The sequence below is a fragment of the Brassica oleracea genome, chromosome C2 (genome assembly GCF_000695525.1).
Source record: "Brassica oleracea var. oleracea cultivar TO1000 chromosome C2, BOL, whole genome shotgun sequence".
Classification (NCBI taxonomy): Eukaryota; Viridiplantae; Streptophyta; class Magnoliopsida; order Brassicales; family Brassicaceae; genus Brassica; species Brassica oleracea.
In genome coordinates, this window is record NC_027749.1 from 49,964,632 (window position 1) to 49,987,814 (window position 23,183).

At 34.9% G+C, this 23,183-nt stretch overlaps 2 protein-coding genes across 3 annotated transcripts; one reads left to right on the forward strand and one right to left on the reverse strand.

The window, feature by feature from the left end:
* The first annotated feature begins 1,913 nt into the window (after positions 1 to 1,913).
* On the forward strand, positions 1,914 to 2,804 carry LOC106324661 (two-component response regulator-like APRR5). Its single transcript, XM_013762617.1, has 2 exons — positions 1,914 to 2,387; positions 2,465 to 2,804. Exons 1-2 carry the CDS (start codon positions 1,965 to 1,967, stop codon positions 2,576 to 2,578), a joined length of 537 nt encoding a protein of 178 aa, XP_013618071.1. The 5' UTR covers positions 1,914 to 1,964; the 3' UTR covers positions 2,579 to 2,804.
* Positions 2,576 to 6,800, reverse strand: LOC106324659 (general transcription factor 3C polypeptide 5). 2 transcript variants are annotated; one of them, XM_013762613.1, is made up of 15 exons: positions 6,664 to 6,800; positions 6,304 to 6,462; positions 5,958 to 6,186; positions 5,769 to 5,858; positions 5,588 to 5,678; positions 5,343 to 5,409; positions 5,207 to 5,249; positions 4,916 to 5,087; positions 4,736 to 4,834; positions 4,515 to 4,583; positions 4,030 to 4,168; positions 3,591 to 3,792; positions 3,211 to 3,314; positions 3,078 to 3,120; positions 2,576 to 2,980 (listed from the first exon to the last, which is right to left on the reverse strand). In XM_013762613.1, exons 2-15 carry the CDS (start codon positions 6,436 to 6,438, stop codon positions 2,802 to 2,804), a joined length of 1,662 nt encoding a protein of 553 aa, XP_013618067.1. In that variant the 5' UTR covers positions 6,439 to 6,462; positions 6,664 to 6,800; the 3' UTR covers positions 2,576 to 2,801. The 2 variants fall into 2 exon arrangements, with proteins under 2 accessions (XP_013618067.1, XP_013618068.1); XM_013762614.1 differs by lacking the exon at positions 6,664 to 6,800 and adding an exon at positions 6,555 to 6,592.
* Positions 6,801 to 23,183: the final 16,383 nt, after the last annotated feature.

Here is a 23,183-nt window from a genome sequence, read left to right on the forward strand (position 1 = left end):
CATTGATTGAAGGTTCATCACCAAGATGATTACAAAGGTAAAGTGAACCTTAGAATACAAAATCTCTATGAAAATATGTTCTTAAAGTCTAAGAAGAGGAGAAGATTCTTTCTCATAAGGATGTAGCTCCTTATTTATAGAAAGACGAAGCCTAGGGCTTCCTAGCAATATGAGCCTAGTTCAATGTCTAATGGGCCTTGAGGAGGATGTAAATCCATCCCCAATAGTAAGTTCCCCCAAGTTCGTTGAGAGAGATGGAATCGATCTCTGCGAAGTTTACGAATAGGGTTTATTAGACAATGAACTAGACATACTCATGCCTATGACGGTTTAGGCGAGTTTATTTCGAACTTGTGCCTAGTAAAAAGCGAGTTTGCTTTAAACTCGTGCTTAGCGAAAGACGAGTTTACTTGATTCATGCTAAGACAGAGGCGAGTTTACTGAGAACTCATGCCTAGTAGGAGAGCTTCTGTAAACTCATGCCTAGCCAAAGATGAGTTTTTGCAAACTCGTGTCTAACAATAAGCGAGTCGACCGCAAACTCGTGCCTAATAAAAAGCAAGTTCAATTTAAACTTGTGCCTAAAGTACACGTTTACCGAACTATTGCCGATCCGAAGTCTCGCATTGAGATCGTGTGTGCCGAGCAGGTTGTTGGAAGCAACAAGTCATGGCTTTTTGGAGAGATGATCTGAAGATAAGCCATGTCTCGTGTGCTGTTTCTTCTTGTTGTTTGTAGCAGGAGATGAGCTTGTTCTTGTCGAACTCCTCTTCTCTCGAGTTCGTGCCGGTTGCGGTAAGCTCATTGTGAGAATCTGAGCCTGTCGTTCTTGACGTGATGACCAGAGATTGATCCGAGCAGGTCACACGTCTGCCAATCGCAATTGAATCTGGCTCACAACAAACATGATGATGATCAGATCAAGAGATTTACCGAAAAGAAATAGCCAAGTTTGCATAATTAATTAAGCAAGCTGCATAAGCTTGTTTTACTCAAAGCTTCACAACACTTTATATAGTGACCAATTTATGCCATTGATTGGTTTCATAAATACGTCAACGACTAATTTAGACAACAATCAACTGGTTTTTGGTGACCAAAGTTTCTTCTTTTGATATCTTTAGCGATCAATGACCAAAAACAAAAAAAAATATCATAGCGTAATTAAAACTGATTTTTAAAGATTGAACCATTTTTGTGAGATGAATGGATCATGAGATTTTCATGACCTTTTCAAAAATTCTTATTTGAAATTTCCTTTCCATCCTCTCATCTTTTGATTATTTTTCTATATCATGAGATTTTTGTAAGTTATCCGTGACAGAGATGATCAAAGCATTAGAGCACCATTAACCTTGGCTCTTAGTCATGAGTTTTAGCAAAAGAATAATTTAAAAATCAGTGGGTCTTGCATCTTCTTCTTTTTCTATAATGGTCGAATCTTGGGTGGTTTTTAGACTGTTCTCGGATCCCACCAACACGTGGTGGTCCGTAATTGGTTCTTTTTTAATTATTTTTTTTATCAAACAAAAAAAATTCAAAAACCTATCTATGAAACCGTGCATGTGTTAATGGTGATCTTAGTCACTAATTAATTAAGAAAGCAACTCAAAAGTCTTTTAAGGAAATGAGTGGATTAGAGCATCTCTAACCCATTGCTATTTTCACCTTTATAATAGCATTTAGAATTGGAATTGCTCCAACCCACCTCTATTTTTTCTTCTATAAAAGAGATTTCTATATTTTCTTCTATAAATAAAGGAAGAAATAGCATTCTTCTATTTTTTACTCTATAATTGGAAATTGCTATTATAGAGAAATACATTGGAGTATATTAAAGAATTCCTCTATTTTAGAGATATTTTTTTTCAGCGAACTCTATTAGATATTTTTCGAATTTTGCTAATAATGTTCGGTTTCTCCCTTGATTACCAATCAAAGAAAGAACGTTGCAGCAAGTGAAGATGATAACATCAACCGATACAATTCATCTGAACCGCTTCCAAGTGCTCCGAGAAGACGAAGCCAGCTTTAACAATAGAGCTGACTCATCTCAGATGAATTCTTGGCCAGGGCAGAGTTCTTACCCAACAACAGTTCCATTCAACAGCATACAGTTCAACACAGCTGCCATGACTCCTGCTTCACTGTCTCCAAGCCCGAGCTCCGTTAGCCCGCATGAGTACAGCTCCATGTTTCACCCTTTCAACGGTTCCATGGATGCAGAGGAGAGAAGACACGTGTCTTCTGCAACCGAACTTAGTGCAATAGGCAATCACTGCAGTGCTAACTCGTCGTCTGTGGGGAAAAATCAGCAGTCTCTTCAACGAGAAGCTGCTTTGAACAAGTTCCGGATGAAACGCAAGGACAGATGTTTTGAAAAAAAGGTATATAAAACTCATGACTACATAGTGGCTATGTTAAGGAGAATGATTCTAACCTTTTGGATAATACTTTGCACCAGGTTCGTTATGAGAGCCGGAAGAAACTGGCTGAGCAACGTCCGCGTATCAAAGGCCAGTTCGTTCGTCAGGTCCAGTCCACTGAGACCACCACAACACAAGAAGCTCCACAATGATCCAAACATATTGATTATATATAGTTTAATTTTGTTTTCACCGATACAGGCGGTGTTCTTGAGCTAACTCACCACGTACGTAGTCGTGTGTACATAGTCTTCTTGTTGTTGAGTTTAGTTAGTTACTCTACACTTACGTTATCTCCTTACATTACAGATACCTGATTGTGTCTTCTACTAGTCTCTTAATTACAACGAAAATACACATTATGTTCCAAAATCTTCATTCATCATCATCGTCACCATCATCTTCGTCATCATCATCCAAAGCGTTTGATTCTTGCTCGTAGATCTGATACTCTCCATCGCTATCAGTACCATCCAAGGCTGGTTTGCTGCTTGGAAATCTATCGAACAATCCTTGGAGATACGTTCTCGAGTTGTTGTTCTCCATCTCACCATCTTATCATCGTTTAAAGAATAACTAAAACCAAACCTCTTATGTATAAATCATTCAGTAATCGGCTTGTGTTAGCAAAGTTTATGATTTGAAGGATACATCCATGCGAACTTAACGATATCTCATCATCATCATCTACAGCCTGCAAAGAGGAACAAAGAAATGATGAAATGGATTTTTCGAGGAAAATAGTGAGTGAAGTAAATAAGAAAAAGTTTATAACAATGATTACCACATCGAGTTCCTCGTACTCCTCATCCACGTCTTCAGCATCTTCATCCGCTGATACCTCTTTCTCTTTGTTTGTGTTTTTATTCTTTTTCGTATCTTCCCCACCTGCGTATTATCTTACATCAGTACCTGTTATTTCCATATATTCTAAGGAGAAGAATGTGTTCGATGGCGAATGATAATAAGACTCTGGCAGATGAGTCCCACTTATAATATTTTACGTTACATACTCTCCTAGAGAAATGTTTATTCGGATTTAACTTCACCATGCTTTAACTCAAATTCAAATCCATCGAGACAGAAACACATGTCAACAGTCACTAACTAGAATAATTAAAACGTGAATAACATGGCAACGTGAAGTTATGTTGTTGATCTTACCTTTAATTTTTTCGAGGTGATCTGGTTTGCAAGATGTCAGTGAATCTTTCTGAATTCTTGTCTTCTCTGACCTCTCAAACTCATCTTGAATAGATTTAAATACATCTTCGAAACCTGGCTCAGGAAACACAGATACAAACCTCACAGCTACACGGAGCCTCAGATTATCAAGCAGCGCTTCTGAGAACCATCCTGTTTTATACTGCCAACAAAACATGAATCAAATAACCAAAACATCATATGGAACAAAAGGACTTGTCAGAGTTTTAATGTATTGTGTGTGATTGGTGAAGCATTGGTAGTGGCATTTTAGCAAGTGCATATAAACATTTGATCTGTAACTTTTTCATAATGAAGCAAGCAACATGTCATATCTATCCAGCAAGAGACTAATTCTTTGGTTATCACTTCATAAGTAAAAGCTTAGCTGAGAACTTACATTACAAGTAGTTTGCTTGGGAGGCTTTCTTATCTCTCTCTGAATGTACTCGTCTTCAAGTTCAAATAGCTGTAGAAATGTTTGGCATTTGAAAGGGAAAACTTTAAAAGCACAAATGTCTTCCCAGCTTCGCTTTGACCTGTCACAAAGAAGAACTTAATTACCACCTTATAATCCAACGGTTCAGCTACAACTTTTCGATGTATCATGTTAAATCCATGATATGCACCCACATAAACTATCTTAAATTCGCTAAAAGAAGATATTGAGGTTGAGATCATCGGAAATTTGGACAAAATTTGACTTAAAACTTCTACAAGTTAATTGATACAAATGTGATTTCTGGAGAATTTAGACACATTTCCTTTCTCCTACACTTCACCACGGATCAATACTTTCAAAGAAATGTTAAAATATTTTCTATTTTCCTGACCCTTTTTGAGTAGAGAAAAGATTTGAGTTTATAAGAAATTGGTAACGCTTACTTGTTACTTGCATTGGCATCACAATAACCCCTTAATTCAGGTGGAACCCTGAACTCCATTCTCTGGTATCTGAAAATAAATTACAGAAAGTAAATAGCTTTGACATACATCTACAAACTGGATGCAAATAAAGAGACTTGACATACTTTTTCTGTTCTAGTTTGAGTTTTGAGGTGAACAAAATGAGAATTCTACATTACATATAGAGGGAGAGAACTCACACACGAGACTCAGGATCTTTCCGTGGATCATAGCCTCTTTTAATCCAGAACCTAAGAAAAGGACCACCCGAGAAATAATATGCAGACCGAAGAAGAAACCTGCAGAGAAAGCTCCAGAAAGTTGGTTATTGCAGTACTAAGACAACTAATACACATAAGAAACCCACAGAATCTCTTCACCTGTTTAGCATGTGATGTGTGCATTTAAGACCTTTGTCAAGTAGTCGTTGGACTATGGAATCTCTTGTCCACACAGGTCGCTCGTCAAACAATGCAGACACTGCTGATTGCCATTGCCATTGGTCGGAGCTGGGAACAATGAAGTCTTCCCAGTTTAATACCTTTGGGATCTGTATGAACGCTAAGGACCGATCATAGATATCCAAAATGACATAAAAGCATCAAACGAACATGGCTTCAAACTAGGCTATAATAAGATTTGGAAGATCACAAAAACAGAGAAAAGGATATCGTTGACACTGAAATCAATTGCAAATACTGGGCCAATATCGTCCTGCATCATTAGTAAATCAATTAGAAAATGGAAAAGTAGCAATCACATACAAACAGTCATGTCACCATTAATGGAGAGGTAGCAAACACATACCTCACAAAGGTTTTGAGTTGGTGCCTCATCTTTCTTTTTTGGACCCGATGTTCCTGGAAGTTTCAGCCTGTGCTCAAACAACATCAGTGAAATTAAAAAATAGAACTTCAAACACTTCAATCAACTATCCTTTTCTTCATAGTTCTCCTTTCTAAGATTCATATGAAAACAGATAGCTTCACGTGGGTATAATTTGTGTTACCAGGTAAGAATGAGAAAAAACAGTGAAGACAGTGTAATCTTACACCAAGTTGTCTGGCATATCTTTGGGTGCAAAGAACTGCGGCAATAACATCATTACATCTTCATCAGCCATGTCCATGAGATCATCGTTTCCTGTATGATATATTTATTTTAAACTATGCTACAAAACCTTGAGATTTGCAAAATATAATGAAATACACCAAACGAACGGAGAAGAATCACCTGCAAGCGGCTTCACCTCCATCCATTTCCTCTTCCTCTGCTGTGCTACATCCGCGTGAATAGGAATAACATGCTGGTAGTCAACCATGCCTTTACAATAAGAGTGGATACAATGGGAAACTTTAAGCAAAAGCTCATTCTACAAGACGCATTTAGAAGCACATACAATTTGGAGAGATAAGTTCTTACCATCGAAGCAATACGATTCAGACACACGAGCTACAATATCAGCACAGAGAGATGGGCATGCACCGCTAGTGGCAAGAACAGGATGAGTTTCAGGAACTCTCTTAACATCCTCCTTATAAATTTTCAACAGAAAACCATTAAAAGGACGTCTCTCTCCCCACGCAGGATGTGCATAAGGGTCTTCAGGGCGAAAATGCAGCTCAAGCTTGTTCGACGTTGACTCTCTTGCCTTAACCAAAGTGAATACACCAAAAGTTTAATACTAATCAACTTCATATCTTTCTCGAGTAACCAAAGCAAAAATAAACTCAGGAAACGCTACAAGATAAGTTCCTCAAAAGCTTACCGTTGTGATCCCTTGGATTCCTCCAAGAGTCTCTAGGGCTCGGGAGATAGAAGATGGATAACCAGGGTAGTGCATTACAAACGTCTCCTTGCTCGGCAAGTTACCTGATACAGTTCCTGTTTCTATGATTCCCATCGTTTCTCTCCAAATCTCACCTCGCTGGTGATACACACATACATCAAATTAGCTTATCTGTTACTATGTGTTGATGCTCTTCAAGCTCAAATTACAATGAACCTAGTGACTGAAACCTAGAGCTGGAACTAGTTCGAGACCATGGAAGCGAGAGAGCGAGAGAGAGAGAGCGAGACTTATAGTCAAATTACGCAGAGGCTCTAGACAGAGATAACGATGGTGTACCAGAAGTGGCGGTTACGGATCGAAATGGATCTCGAAATTGAGACGGAGCGGGAAGTAGTTGGAGAGCGCCGGGAGGAGAAGGAATCACCGGAGCTTTCTTGCCTCCTGCCTTTGTGGCGAATTTTTAAACGGCGACATTTTAGTCTTTACATGTGGATTGGTCGAAATCTGATCTCATGCTGGTTATTCCAGACCGGATTAACCGGTTTAATCATTTTTAGTCTTCTTTCTAAAAGTCTAATAATGAGAAAAGGAACCAATCAAATGTTTTCTTTTGTATAATCTAAACCTCGATTATTTAATGACTTACAGAAACGAAAAAGAAATTAGAAATCTATATGATATGCATGAATATGTACCGCATGTACATTCTACCAAAGACATTTTGAACTTTTGCCGAATGTTTACAACTAAATATTTAATAATTTCATCTGAAGTGATGTTTTGAAATTTAGAACATAAGATATGCTTAAACATAAGATTTTTAAGCACTTAGCAATGAAAATGTTTATACATATAAAAAGATAACAAAACGAGTTTGAAAATATCCGACCAAAAAAAAAAAGATGGAAATGCTTAACAATTGTGTTAGCAGCATCAAACAAAGGACATTCTTCTAAATCATGGTACTTTTTAAGATTAACATATATGTGTATTTTTCTAAGAAATCAGAATCTATCTATTTGTTTGAACGCGTTAAGAGTTTGATCAGAAAAAGTGTCAAACTGATAACCATCGAGAAAATCACATGTGTTAATATCAATGTACATCGTGACACCTAGCTACGATCGTGATCAGACAAATTTTTTCTAGTGACTCTAATTCTAGTTTTTTCAGCCATCTACAATACCTTGTCATTAACAAAAATAACAACTTAATATGAATATAGATTTAGTCGTGTATCTTATTAGTGAAATTTAAAACATAAGATGCTTAAACATAAGATTTTTAAACACTTAGCAATGACAATGTATATACATATAAAAAGATAACAAAACATAATTTGGAAATGTCCGACCAAAACAAAAAAAATGATAGAAATGCTTAACAATTGTGTTAGCAACATCAGACAAGAGACATTCTTCTAAATCATGGTACTTTTAAGATCACCATATATGTGTATTTTTCTAAGAAAACATAATCTATCTAATTGTTTGAACGCGTTAAGAGTTTGATCAGGAAAAGTGTCGAACTGATAACCATCGAGAAAATCACATGTGTTAATATCAATGTACATCGTGACACCTAGCTACGATCGTGATCAGACAAATTTTTTCTAGTGACTCTAATTCTAGTTTTTTCAGCCATCTACAATACCTTGTCATTAACAAAAATAACAGCTTAATATGAATATAGATTTAGTCGTGTATCCTATTAGTGAAATTTAGAACATAAGATGCTTAAACATATGATTTTTAAACACTTAGCAATGACAATGTATATACATATAAAAAAAATAACAAAACAGAGTTTGAAAATGTCAGACCAAAACAAAAAAAAAATGATGGAAATGCTTAACAATTGTGTTAGCAACATCAAACAAAGGACATTCTTCTAAATCATGGTACTTTTTAAGATCACCATATATGTGTATTTTTCTAAGAAAGCAGAATCTATCTAATTGTTTAAACGCGTTAAGAGTTTGATCAGGAAAAGTGTCGAACTGATAACCATCGAGAAAATCACATGTGTTAATATCAATACACATCGTGACACCTAGCTACGATCGTGATCAGACAAAACTTTTCTAGTGACTCTAATTTTAGTTTTTTTCAGCCATCTACAATACCTTGTCATTAACAAAAATAACAATTTAATATGAATATAGATTTAGTCGTGTATCCTATTAGTGAAAAACTTTGTCGTTAACACATATAACAATTTAATAGATGAATGATAATAGAGACGAGTTAAAGTAGTTTTGTATCTAAACATTATTAAAGATGCAAATATAGAGGTGGGTTAGAGATGCTCTTATGCAAAACAGTTATAGATATGTATAAGAAAAATGAGTCATGATGATATGTTTTTACGAAAACAAAAAATAATTAAAATAAATATACACAATATTTTTTTGTAGACATATAGTAAATAAATATTTATATCCACGAAATCGCAGACATTCACTTAGTTATAACTAATTAATTATACCATTTTCTGTGAGATACATAGTTATAACTAATCAATTAAGTTGATGGAAAGCACTATTCTAAAATAAACTAATTAAGAGTTATGCTTAAATCCTAAATTGTTAAATTTATGAAGTTATTGGAATTTATGCATTAATGTTTAGAAAAAGATTGACATGATTTTGAGAATTTATGCATAATGATTAGGAAATACTTCCTTCATTTGTTGAAAATAAAAATAAATTTAACATATTGTATATATCAAATTGTATAGTATGAAATGAATTAATAATGGGTAATGTTTTCCATGATCCACATGAAGAAATATAATCGACTGAAATTGTCGAAGTTACAATAATCAAATTGTTTGAATTTGATATTAAGTTTTGAGATATGTGTTAAAAAATGTATGTTAACTAATAAGATAATTTAAGGCTATGTGCATACCTTAAAACACCTATATGGACACTGTATTGTCCATCTTTTATAACATCAAAGTTTGTATATAGAATTGCATATAACAAAATGACTAGAATCACAAAAGAACATGAAAATTGAAGTTTTACTCTAAAAATCAAAGTTATACATAATGAATAAATAATTGGTGTTGATGTTGATGATTTACAAGAAGAAATATAATCGATTGAAATTGTGAAAGTCATATTCTAATCAAATTGCTTAAATTTCATATTAAGTTTGAATATTTTTATGTTAAAAGATGTCTCTTAACAAATAAAATAACTTTAAGCGACATGCATACCTTACAAACAATTATATTGACATTGTATTGTCTGTCTTCTAATAACATCAAAACTTGTATACAAAAGTGCTTACGATAAAATGAACATAAACACAAAGGATATAAAGACTACAAATTTACTCTAAAATAAAGTTAAACATAATAGATAAATAATTGGTATTGATGTTAATGATCCACGAGAAGAAATATAATTAACTTAAATTATGGAAATTATACACTAATCCAATATTTTGAATTTCATATTAGGTTTCAACCTATATGTGTCAAAAGTTGTTTGTTACTAAAAAGATAACTAAAAGCTACATTTATACCTTACAAACACCCATGTATTGACATTTCATTGTCAATTTTCTATAACATCAAAGCTTGTATACAAAATCGCATATAACAAAACAACGCAAGATGTAAATCTGAATGAAGCATAATTGTGGAAATGACGATAATGACCAGAAACAATGATTACTCATTCTTTTTTTGAAGACTTTTTGATAGTCATGTGCCTATTTACTTAGTTCCAATTTAAATTTGGTTTAATTTTCATACATGAAACACGGTTTTTTTATATTCATTGAGATTTTAATAGAACATCATGCTTTTCTATTAGATAATTGGTTGGTTGAAATATGCAAATGGTAAATTGCGTAATTTCAATAGTCTAGACCACATGTATCAGATTTTGATGCAACAAGAGTATGAATATGTATATTCAAAAAAAATTAGTATGTGAAAAAAGATTTAATAAAAAAGTATACATGAACCTCTTGGATAATCCAATAGATGTTCATATATCACAATCTCTAACACTTTATGGTTTTGTTAGAGTATTGCTAATACTATATGTGATATTTAGCAACGGAAACACAAATATGATGTGTGTTTTGATTGAATTCAAAGAGGTTGTGAGAAATATTGATGATTACATTCACCAAAATACTTATGAAATAAACAAGAATGAATTACATAAGGTTTTCTTTATTGACGTACATTTTGGCAACATGGATCGCAACTGACATAACATTCTTATCCAAATAGAAGCTAACATACTATATATTATTCCTTTTTATCATGAAATTTTTCCATTCAAAATCTAAACTAAAACTTAATACGCAACTTGTACAATCTTTGTTGGTTACACATGAAGGATAATGGTTTTAATGAAGTTTTATCTGTAAAATATATCAATTCTACACAAAAATCTTGATATCATTGTTGATATTGAGTGTGGATGGGCATCTCCTCAATGACAGAAATTTGAGTTCAAATCCTTTGTGGAAGATGTTGAAGAAGCAAAAGCAAAGAATATTGATTTTGATGTGTTTCAAATCACTGAGATAGCTTCAAATTTAATGAACTATTGGTTTCAAAACAGACAGTTCAGTGTTCTGGATACTACTATTGTTGGATGCTGGAAATTTTACTTTGACAAAGGTTACCACGTGCCTAATTTTGCGGATGTGATGCAGAATAACAATTTTGAAAACTTTCACGACCATGCCCGTCAGAGGATTTGTCGCAACTGTGGAGAGAATATCTAAAGGTTCATTCCCTACGTAAAACAGGTAATGTCATTTTCAAACTAGCACTAAATATTTTTAAGAAAAACGATACATTTTTGGAAACATTTCAACATGTTTGATCAATCCGTATATAAGTTTTGGTTGTTGTATTGTAGCCAAAAACATTTAATGTGAATTAAATATGTTATCAAGTTTGAAAACATGTAGTTAACCGTATTCGAATATTATTGTTATCCAATGATCTATATTGAATAGGTCAATCTTTTTACAAATAAAAAATGGGATAAAAGTTCATACATTTTCACATTGTTTTCGTAACTTATTATAATGTAATGAAACAAAATCCATTTGCAAAAAAAAAAAAGGTTTAGAGTGTTGAAAATAAAGAATTTTTTGTTATTTCAATTAATCGCATTGACAATCAACTTATTAGATTATCATTGGAAAACATAAGGAAAAAAATAAAAAAACATAATAATAATTGTTACACATTTTATAGTTTTTTGTTCTTAGCAATTTTTATTTATTGGAAACAATATAACATAATATACATGCTACATTGTACATAATAATAACTGTTACACGATGTAACTTTGATCAAAATAGTAATCGCAGTAACCAACAATCGTCGTATCCAGCACAAAGAAGTCTCTCCCTTGAAACCAATGACGCATGAAATCTGAACCGATTAGAGTAATTTGAAACACATCAAAAGTAATGCTTCTGACTGCTGCTTTGTCCACATCCTGTTTGATGTTTTCAAGATCGAGAAACTATTTGAACCCATGTTTCTTTCGATGAGAAGTCTACATCAACAAATGTGAATCGTTTTCATGAAGCAGTCTCAACACACCATAACTTTGGTGGTTTTTTTTATAGGGGGTGTAATCAAGACTTGCAACAACAACTATTGTCACTCTCAATTGATTGCTATTTTTTTTCTTTAAGTTTAAGAAGTAATAACAAAATAGTCAAATTCACATACGTTCCAACACAAAAAGAAAGATTGTAAACACAAGATTTATACTTACCATGTCTACCGTTGTTTACCCTCTTCGTCTTCTGCTCTTGTTCCAGCGGCTGATTTTCATCGTCCATTCTGTGTTTATTTGAATAGTTATCAAAAGACAATGTTACTTTTAACTGAAAGAAGACAACAAAATTAGGTTAAGAGAATGTTGAACTTTTATGGGCTCTTACATGCAACATTTTTTTTATAATTTTGTTGTGGATATTGGCTTTTCATAATGAAATATGATAGATAAAAATTTAGTTCAATTTGGAGCAATTATGATTCATTTCTCTGTTCTTGTTTTAACTCATTATGCAAAAATAATAAATTCAATTAGGTAACTTCCCGGCCCACTAAACAAATATTATTTTCTTGTTTAACACTGGATAACATATTGCAATAAGTTGTTTGACACTATGTAAAGCAGAAAAAAATATTTGGAATGAATTTAATAATATTTAGAAAAACATAACATATCTAAAAGTGACCTCTATTATTGATCTTAATTAATATCGTTTCTTAAATAATCTTCTAACTACCCATTCTGCATCCAAACCTTAGATACATGGTTTACATTCCGGTATTTGGCAGTGTACTCAGCGCATCTGCATTTTCAAACCAAGTAACCTTTTGCTGAAAATGAACCGAGAGATCCTCTGGAATTTCATCAAACCTAAGAAATACTTTATTCATCTATTGAAAATAAAAACAAAATTAGCATATTTTGTCTATCAAATTGTATAGTATGAAATAAAAAAATAATATTTATTGATGTTGATGATCCACGGTAAGAAATATAATCGATTGAAATTGTGAAATTATACACTTATCCAGGTGTTTGAATTTCATATTAACTTTTGACTTATGCGTGTGAAAGATGTTTGTTAACTAATAAAATAACTAAAAGCTATATGTATACCTTATAGACACATACATTGACATTGTATTGTATCTCTTCTATAACATCAAAGCTTGAATACATAATTGCATATAACAATAATGACCAGAAACACAAGGGACATGAAAAATAAAACTTTATTTTAAAAATAAAAGTTTGTACACATAATGGTTAATTAATGATGATACGGAAAGAAATATAAAAAATTGAAACTGTGGAAGACATACACTTATCCATTTACTTAAATCTCATATCAGGTTTGGACGTATGTGTGTAAAAAGATGCTGACTAATAAGATAACTAAAAACTCATGTATACCTTATAAACACCTATATATTGACACGACATTGTCCATCATTGAAAGGTCAAACCACAACCTAAGGAACAACTTGTACACTCTTTGTTGGTTACACTTGAAGATAATGGTTTTAATGAATATATATCGCGTATCAACTATACGGGAAATATTAATATCAAAGCTGAGTATGTATATGTATCCAATGATCTATATTGAAGAAAACGGTTGCACGAGGGTATACATTTTTCACATTGATTTCATGGCTTCTCATAAGAGTAATGAAATAAAAATTTAACTTGCCAAAACTGGTTCAAAGTGTTGAGGAAAAATAAAAATTTACTTGTTTAGATAATCGCATTGATAACTAATTTATTAGAATATCACTGGAAACATGAATAGAAAAAAAAAACAAAAAAGAAAGATGAAAAACTTAATATAAATGTACAAATTTAAACAATTTTGTTGTTTATAACAATTTGCATTATTCACAACAATACAACACAATCTGACATATGCATATTGAGATTTAAAATCTTTTATATATTTTTTTGTTTCTCTAAACTATACTACAATTTATATTTGGAATAATTTTTAGAAAATTCAGTTTGAAACTATTAAAACTAGAATAACAAAATAAAACAACAAGTTTAGTATGCACCAGTTAGAAAAAAGTTTCAACGGGATTATAAAAATTATTTATGAAACCCATAGAGTTTGTTCACATGTTTAGCATGTGATGTGTGCATTTAAGATCTTTATCAAGTAGTCGGTTGGAGAAGGAATCACCAGAGCTCATCCTTGGTGAACTGATTAAAAAGATGCAGTTTGTATATTTTTGTGTGGGTCGATTGAGAACTGATCTCCTGCCGGTTAGTCCAGAACTGGATCAACCGGTTTGATCAATTTTAAACTTCTTTCTAAAAGTGTAACTGCAAAAGAGGAACAAACAAAATGTTTTTTTTTTTGAAAAATCTAACACTACTAAATTAAAGGAAACTAGGTGTTTTGTCCGCACATACGGACATAATGATGCTATTGTTACATTTTTCATATATTATAAGTATTTTTGAAAAATCTCTTTATAAACTACATTCATGAAAAATCTCTTTATAAACTACATTCATTTTGAATATACAACTTCAATTTTTTACATGATTAATATTTGTTTATGCATTTTCAGTTTTTTTTTTAATTTTTAATTTTTATAACTGGAAAAAAGTTTTGGATAACCACTCAATATATATATATAAATAATTTTTAAAATTATCTTTTTATTTTTTAAAATAATTTTTCTTCCTAATTTGAATTTAGAATTAGTTATATAACGTAATTAATAACTTTAATTATTTACTAATGGTAACCAGTCGTATATAGCTTGTGAAATCTCTTGCTGGCTAATTTATAATTAGTTATATAATTTAATAAGTATATATAATTATTTATTAATGGTAACCAGTCGTATATAGCTTGTAGAATCTCTTGCTGTTTACATGATAGGATCATGGGAAAAAGTATTGCATTACCATGAAACTTGAGAGTAGTTGATTGTTTTGATTCTTGAATAAACTTATTGGTGTATGTATCGTAGGATATTATGATATTTATTTATTTTGATTAATTTGTTATTATAAATACTAGGAAACAAACCCGCTCTTTCGCGCGGGCAATTGATTTTCTTACTAAAAAATATTTAATACTAATTAAATGTATATATTTAATAACTTTTAAAAAATTATTTAAATTTTTTGTTTCATTTATGTAGCAAAAATATTAGTTAAAATATGAGAATGTAAACTATATGTAACAATTTAACTACAAATTGGTTGTTGAATTTAGAGTGAAAATTTGTAATTAAATTATCAAAATAAATGTTTCAAACAAAATTGTTCGCTTAGATAATATATCAGTTGAAATATATAATGTTTTAAAACTACATAAAAAGAAGGTAAAAATTCTAAAACAATTTGAAAATGTAAACGGCTAACATGTGGCTAGTCTTGACTCACTTCGGTGGGACCCAAAATATCTCGGTATAATTTAATTAAATAAACATTTGCCCAAAGGATAAAGAAATCTATAAAAAAAATTTTAATTACACTAACAAAATGGAATTTATAACATGTAATAAAATGGTGATAGTTTAACAACAAAATTTAAAAGTACTATAAATGAAATAAAAAAACTGGTTCCTGTTCTGATTTGGTTCTTTGGTTTTAAAAGTTTTGCATCCGTTTGGGTATTTAGAAAATTCAGTTTGGTTTTGGTTCGTTTTTTTTTCGGTTCATGTAACAAAGTTAGGAACCAACTAATATCCAAAATAATTTGGATCCTATTAAGTTCTGGTTCGGTTCCAGTTCTTTAGTTAATTCAAGTAAAAAGTTAGAAATTTAAGTTTTTAATTAAATATCAGGTTTTTTTTGTATTTTTGGATAAAAATTTAGATAATTTCAAAAATTTTAAACATTTCTGACAAAAAGTATTATGGTAATTCAATTTTTTTGAGTATTCCAGCTTATAAAAAGTATTTTTAAATTATTTTCTTATTTTAAAAATAAATGTAGTTAATATTTATAAGTATATAAATTATATTATAGAAATTTGGGTAGTGATTTTGATCTTGATTTGGTTTTATTTTGATTCTGGATCAGTTCTGTTTCAGCTCTCTGGTTTTCAAGATATATGATCTTTTTGGATAATTTGTAAGATCTAAACTTGAACCAACCCTCTTTTTGATTACAGTTTGATTCTTCGGTTCATGATAAATGTGTCCATTTCTTGCTTTATTTTTTATGATCAGTTGGGTCGTTCATTTTTTTGCTATTTCTTGCTTTATTTTTTTTGTTTCTTGTTGTTGCATATTTTCAATGTCCACAACTCTTTATATAGAAACCATATTTTATATCAGTTAACCATACAATATTGTAACAATTAATCACCAAAAATACAATGAGTGGTCATCATATGTTGCAATGGTTAATCTTTACAGATTGTGATGATTTTTATAAATAGTTGTAAATGTTCATTTAAGCAGTTGCAATGATTATTTAAATGGTTTTAAGCTTTTGACCTATGTTTATTTATCTTTATATTTTCCCATTAATTTGTTCACTTTAGTACTATATATTAGCCACATTTGTTTGACGTGAGATTTATATTTTTCAATAGTTATAAATTATTCTGAAATTCTTATTACTTTTAAAAATATTAAGATACATACACTGAAATTGTTTATCAAAATTAGGCATTGACACATTTATCCATAACTGAAGAGCCGAACCAAAATAAAGGTTCGGTTTGGGTTTGGACCCTACCAAATACTTGAGCGGATCATATATCTCTAGCACTAAAGAACAGGAACCAAACCGAAACCGAATCAAGAACCGAATTGATACCAAATTTGTAAATATAATTTATATATTTATAAGTATTAAGTATATATATTTTGTTTTACAATAATCAAATAATTAAAATATTACTTATAAACCAAAATACCTAGAAGCGAATAACCAGAATATTTTTTATCCATTTTTAAAAAAAAATTATGTGAATTATCCAAATTTTTATCTGAAACCCCAAAACTTTAATATTTAATCTGATAAACCTGATTTTTTTTTTACTTTTGATCTACATTAACCGTAAAACCAAAACCAAAGCGAAACTGAATGTATATTAGCCCGTTCCTAACTTTGATATCCAAACTAAACCGAGAACCGAAAACATTGAAACAGAACCAAACCGAAGCTTCTAAATAGCCGAAGGGATTCTAGACCCCTAGAATCGAAGGCAACCAAAAAACTAACCAGTACCGGAACCGAATGGACAGTGATAAAAGCATTTTGATATTCGAATTTGGGAGAAGATGTTGTAGAAATTGTAATATACGGAGCTGGAACCACGCGTTAGTGGTCCAGTGGCGATCCTCGACCTGGGAAGTTATGGGTTCGAGTCCTGCTGGCGGATGTTGCTCTTGAGGGCCTTCGGGCCCAATACGGACACTTCCAACTACGCTGGCTACTGGTGGGATTTAAATGGGGTGATCACCAGCCCTCCTGGAGACCTCGGCGGGCTCCCCGGCTTAGGTCCGGGGGACGGTCTTTGGTTGATAGTCGGAGCCTTACGAGGTCTTCGGATACCAGGGTTATCAAAAAAAATATACGGAGCTGGAAAAATATTAGTTTTAAAAGATGCAACTTTTCAATTCAAAGCAGTTATAAAACAAAAAGTATATAAGATGTCATTTTTTAAGAAAAACTATACAATCTATAGTAAAAATACACAATCATCAATAGCATTAATGCACTAATAAAGAGACATATTTGTAAAAATCATTTTTTGGGTTTCTATGATTGTGTTCGACCATTCAAAATTCAAAAGCATATAATATTCATTAATACATAGATACAGTATAAAGCGACCAGCTATTATACATTTGTATATATAATTTACTAATTTATAACATTATTAATTCTTTTCGTATTTTCGTAGAAACTTACCGTTGATGACTCCCAAACTATCCTACCTATACGGACGCACAGACACATAAGTGATACACTTGAAGATGTTGAAGTTGTGATGGACCATAATAACTGTTTTCGTCTTCCTAAAGATCCCTCGTTCATAATTTTCTAGCGATCACCATTTTAAAAATCCTAAAAAATAAGAATTTATGTATGAAGTATGTAACATACAAATGAAAGCCTTTTCAAAAGAAAAAAAAGAATGGACCATACATTGAACACATGAAGTGTAATTGGAAAGTGAAAAAGTGTCTCTAGGTGTAAAAAACTATTCAAAGAAAGGAAAAGTAAGATGTCGTTTGCATTAGTATTGATGACGTAAGACTTTTTTTTGATGAAATGTGAAATTTATTGATCAGAATAGAAAGAGTAGAGTTTTACAAGCTTTAGGGGAAACTATAGGAAAAGGATATACAGATCGAGAAAGAAATTATCTAGGCTGTAACTTCAAACCAACGTCGCATTAAACCTTCAAGCTTATGGCCAGCCTTGTATCGAAGCGAAGTAATCCTGTTCCGTACTGTTTTATCAATGATCCTGATTAGTTGATATACTGTCCGCCAACCAGTGTGATGCCTCCTCCCATTTCTTTCCTTCCACAAGAGATAGACGCTTGTCTGGAACGCCATTTTTAGCAATATCCTGTCGAAGAGGTGTAGTGAGTTGCCGCTGACATACTGAAGCGTGGCCATCCAGTCTGGATCAGTCCTATTTTCAGTCAACATGTTCACTAGCTTGTCCCACACTGTGAAAGAATAAAGACAAGCGAAGAAAAGATGATCACGGGTTTCGTCACTCTCACCACATAAAACACAACCTTGTTGAATGCCCCAAACTCTCATTCTATCACCCGTGGACAATCTATTCTTTACCGCCAGCCACACTATAAACGAGAAGCGCGGAACTCCCTGTGTAAACCATACACCTTTGCTCCAAAAGACATCGGGCTTTTTGTTTCTGACTTGCTCCCAAGTGCTTGATGAGGAGAAGTAAGGCTTGTAATTATCATCAGAGTGCTTCCACAGCGCGACGTCAGGTCCGAGAGATTCATGAGGGAGCTGTACAGTACGGATGCGATCAATATGTTCATGAAAGAAGCGGCTCCTGTGACCACGGATGTTCCAACTTGAATTCGAGACTGCATCCCGCACCCTGGCATGGCGCGCAACTCTCAAATGGCATGTGCCAATAGGGCCAGTGATATCAATTAACTTCCCTACTTGTAGCCAATCATCAACCCAGAAGAAAGCCGTCTGGCCATCATGAACTTCAAAACGTATGAACTCATAAACCTGTACACGAAGTTTCAAGAGTTTCCTCCAAACCCATGATCCTTTCCCATCATCCCTTACATCCCAAAAAGATTTTTGTCTTAGTAAGTATTCCTGGATCCAGGAGACCCATAGAGAGCTCTTTAGGGATAAAATCTTCCATATTAAACTCATAGCGAAGACCTTTGAGGAGTCCCGAAGCTTCCTAACACCAAGACCTCCTTCCTGCTTAGGACAGCATAGATCATCCCATGCTACTTTAGCTTTACTAGTCTGGTTGGGCGAACCCGACCAAAGGAAAGCGCTACACATGTTTTCAATTTCGTCTAGACAAGCTTTGGGAAGGATGAAAGCTTGACTCCAAAAGTTTACTATGCTCGAGATCACGGACTTTATTAGTTGTAACTGGCCAGCGTAGGAAAGACATGCGTTTCTCCAAGAAAGCATCCTTCTGCGGACCCTATCAATCAAAGGTTCATAATCCTGCTTCGTTAGGGCCTTGGTGGTGGGGGGCATACCCAAGTACCTAACCGGGAGCTTTCCGACCTTGATCCCAATTAGCGTCGCCTCTTGTAACACCTCTCTTATCGTCTGACCTGAGGCGAATATCGAAGACTTGGTCGCGTTAATATGAAGACCTGAGATGCTAGGAAACTTGTCCATGACCGTTAGTACTCCCCGGAGTGATCTAACAGACCCATCAGTAAACACAAGAATATCATCAGCGAAACTGATATGCGTGAGCTGCACTTTTTTACACTGCGGATGATACTCGAACTGATGCTCATACGCTGCCCTGTTCAACATCTTGGACAAAACATTGTTTAGTATGACGTAGAGATAAGGTGAGAGAGAGCATCCCTGACGGATTCCACGGGCACTTGTGAAAAAACCCTCCAAACTCCCATTGACAGACACAGAGAAAGCCGCAGTAGATATACATACCCTGATCCAAAGTATAAACTGTGGAGGAAGGCCCATAGCTTTTAGTACCGAGGTGATGAAAGACCACCTAACCGTGTCGAATGCCTTCGAGATATCAAATTTCACTGTAGCTCTATCAGTATTTGACTCTTTGTGATATCCATTTACGAGTTCTGATGCTAGAAGAACATTTTCGAGCATCAGCCGACCCTTAATGAAAGCCGTCTGATTTGCCTCAATAGCCTCAGGGAGTATAGTTTTCAACCGACGAGCAAGCACTTTGGATATTACCTTGTATATCAAATTGCAGCAAGCGATTGGCCTGAAATCTTTCATGGTCTGCGCCTCCTCCGTTTTGGGTATTAGTGTCAAGATCGTAGCATTGATCCCAGTTGGTAGAAAACCGAAAATGAAAAAGGATTGCACCGCTATGATGAAATCTCCCCCTATCACTGACCAAGCTGCTACATAGAACTCTTTGGTGAAGCCATCTGGACCCGACACCTTATCGTTAGGTAAAGCTTTCAGTGCTGATATAATTTCTTCCACCGTCACAGGAGCTACGAGCCCTGTAGCAGAGCTAGCAGGACAGCGATAGGTTAGAAGGTCCTCCAGCATGTCCTCCGAGTCTACCTCTGGACCCTGCTGACCTTGGAGGAACTTTTGGAAATGTTGCACTGCTTCCTTCTTTATATCGGATACCTTTGTTAGCACTTCACCTGCCTCAGTTACCAGTTTTTTAATTGTGTTTCGAGACGTTCTTGTCATCACAGCTCTATGGAAAAAGACAGTATTGTGATCACCAGCTCCCAGCCACCTCACACAGGATTTCTGACGGAAGAACTTTTCCTCGATACTGGCCAATTTGTTCCATCTAGTTGACGCCTCCGCAGCTGCCGCAAAAGTATTCGGATTTGGATTCACAAGTGCCTCATTCTGACATCTGCACATCTCTTCAAATGCTAGCTTTGTCCTATTAGGCAAATCCCCATAATGGGTTTTGTTAAGCACTCTCATATCGAATTTGAGAAGCTTTAATTTTCCCTGGAATTTACTCAAAGCAGCCCTAGAGTGATGAATAGGTTGCATCGAGTCCCATACTCGCTTGACCGTAGTAAGAAAATCCGGATGATCGCAGAGGTAGTTGAAAAAACAGAACGGCTTCCTTGATTCATTTAGGGCTCCTGATATGGTGACTACACATCGTGCGTGATCAGATATACCCCCAGCCTCAAAACAAGCAGAGGATTGCGGGTAATACCTAAGCCATGCCGCATTTATCAACGCGCGATCCAGTTTCTTTCCAATAGGATCTTCATCTCGTCTGTTCCACCAGGTATACAGAGCTCCCAAAGCCGCCAAATCAGTTAAACCACAATCCATAACCACATCTTGAAACTGCCTCATTCCAAGCAAAGATCGAGGGACAGTACCCCGAGAGTGCTCTCCTATAGACAGTGTAACATTGAAGTCCCCGATGACTATCCAAGGCATGTCGAGATGTCGATATGCAGCTTGAGTTCCCCTTAGCTCCTCCCACAGTCTCCTCCTTTCCACTTCACAGTTCGAGGCATAGACTGCTGAACATATAAACTGCTCACTTGTCTCAGGGATCTGAATTGCACAAGTTATAACCTGAGAGCTGATATGTAACCGAGTAGCCACCGCTTTATCTGACCAGCAGAACCAAATGCGGCCTAGAGGATTGTACTCATAATTTGACAGCGTAGCCCAACCCTGAAGTGCCTCTGCTGCGCATTCTCCATAATTCTCCACTTGAACCCGAGTTTCCAGTAAACATCCAAAAGAGAACTTCTCTGCCTGTACCCATCTTTTAACTTCTCCATGTTTGCGAGGCATATTGAAGCCACGCATGTTCCATACGAAAAAGGACGTCATAACTTCCGAGCGGAAGCTTTTTTGGTGGATCGTGTCCTTACTGCTTTCATCTCCTTCCCACGCCCATGTAGTTGTTTACTGAGCTTGAGACTCGTTCCTGACCGAAACTTCACGTTCTTGGCTGTATCTTTCTTTGAATCCATATGCTGTACCTCAGATATCACCTGACCCTCCTCTATGTCGTCAGCATCGTCATCTCCATACCCATCTCTCTCCTCATTTTCCTCTATCGCTAGAACACTGAATCTCGAAGGTGAGATCACCATATCCCCCTCACTTTGGTTAACTTCTTTTGCACCTGTAACCCTCTCCCCATCCGGTGGAGAAGAATTCCTGCCGGCAAGGATCCAATCTAGCTTCAGAACATCAGAACTTGAAGTACCGCCAACCTCAAACTTATCGTTTGACTTAACTTCCACCACATTGCTTCCCAACGCTGGTGGGATAGCCTCAAGCTCGTGGAGCAAATCACTAACAGCATTTCTGTTTGGTGTGATCGCATACCTCTCCTGCACAACACCGTTAATCTCAGCTTCCGGGGCCAGTCCCACTATCTCCTTTTCCTTTTGCATAACCTTAATCTTCCTCGAATTACATGCCGCTCCCTTATGGCCCCAAGCATTGCAAATACTGCATTTCGGAGGCAACCAGGGGTAGCATACGTCAATCACCACTTGCACACCATTCTTATCCGCAAAGCTGATCCTCTCCACCAGTGGCTTATGGAGATCAACCTCGACAAGAACTCGAGCCACGTCAAGCCGCAAACATTTTTCTGTACTAGGGTGAAGTTTGACATATTTGCCTGCAGCTCGACTCAAACATTTCAATGCCTTATGAGAGAAAAGCATACTCGGCACACCCTTAAGGTCAATCCAAATGGGCATAGCCGACAGGTCTGGAGGCTGAAGAGCCGATTCCGGAGACCACTCGTTGACCACCAGTGGAATATCCGCAATATGCCAGTAGCGCCTCTGAATTACTCGAGTTCTCATCTGAGGATTTTCAATTCGAAATAAAACCGTGTTCTTCTCCAAGAACTGCACATCAATTTTACTTCCCGTCTTTGGCGAAGACCAGAGATGATTTACCGTAGCGTGGATGGATCCAACATGAGGAGCATCCCCAATGAAATACCCCACCACATAGCATCTCCACAAAGGGTTCGGATCAGTCAAGATCTCATCTGGAATCGTCAGTTCCACGACGCCATTTACAGCAGCTGGAGGAGGCAGAAGCTCGACAATGGGTGGTTTTGTCCACGGTGAGCCATTTCCTTCACGGGGGGGTGGGGG

What these genes read in the sequence shown, in the direction of transcription:
- LOC106324661 (XM_013762617.1), top strand. Translation starts at nt 1,965, where the DNA reads ATGATAACATCAACCGATACAATTCATCTGAACCGCTTCCAAGTGCTC. An exon ending in ACAGATGTTTTGAAAAAAAG is followed by an intron (nt 2,388 to 2,464) that starts GTATATAAAACT and finishes ACTTTGCACCAG; the next exon opens with GTTCGTTATGAGAGCCGGAA.
- LOC106324659 (XM_013762613.1), bottom strand. Translation starts at nt 6,438, where the DNA reads ATGGGAATCATAGAAACAGGAACTGTATCAGGTAACTTGCCGAGCAAG. An exon ending in AATTGATTTCAGTGTCAACG is followed by an intron (nt 5,088 to 5,206) that starts ATATCCTTTTCT and finishes TAGCGTTCATAC; the next exon opens with AGATCCCAAAGGTATTAAAC. An exon ending in CCAAGCAAACTACTTGTAAT is followed by an intron (nt 3,793 to 4,029) that starts GTAAGTTCTCAG and finishes TTTTGTTGGCAG; the next exon opens with TATAAAACAGGATGGTTCTC.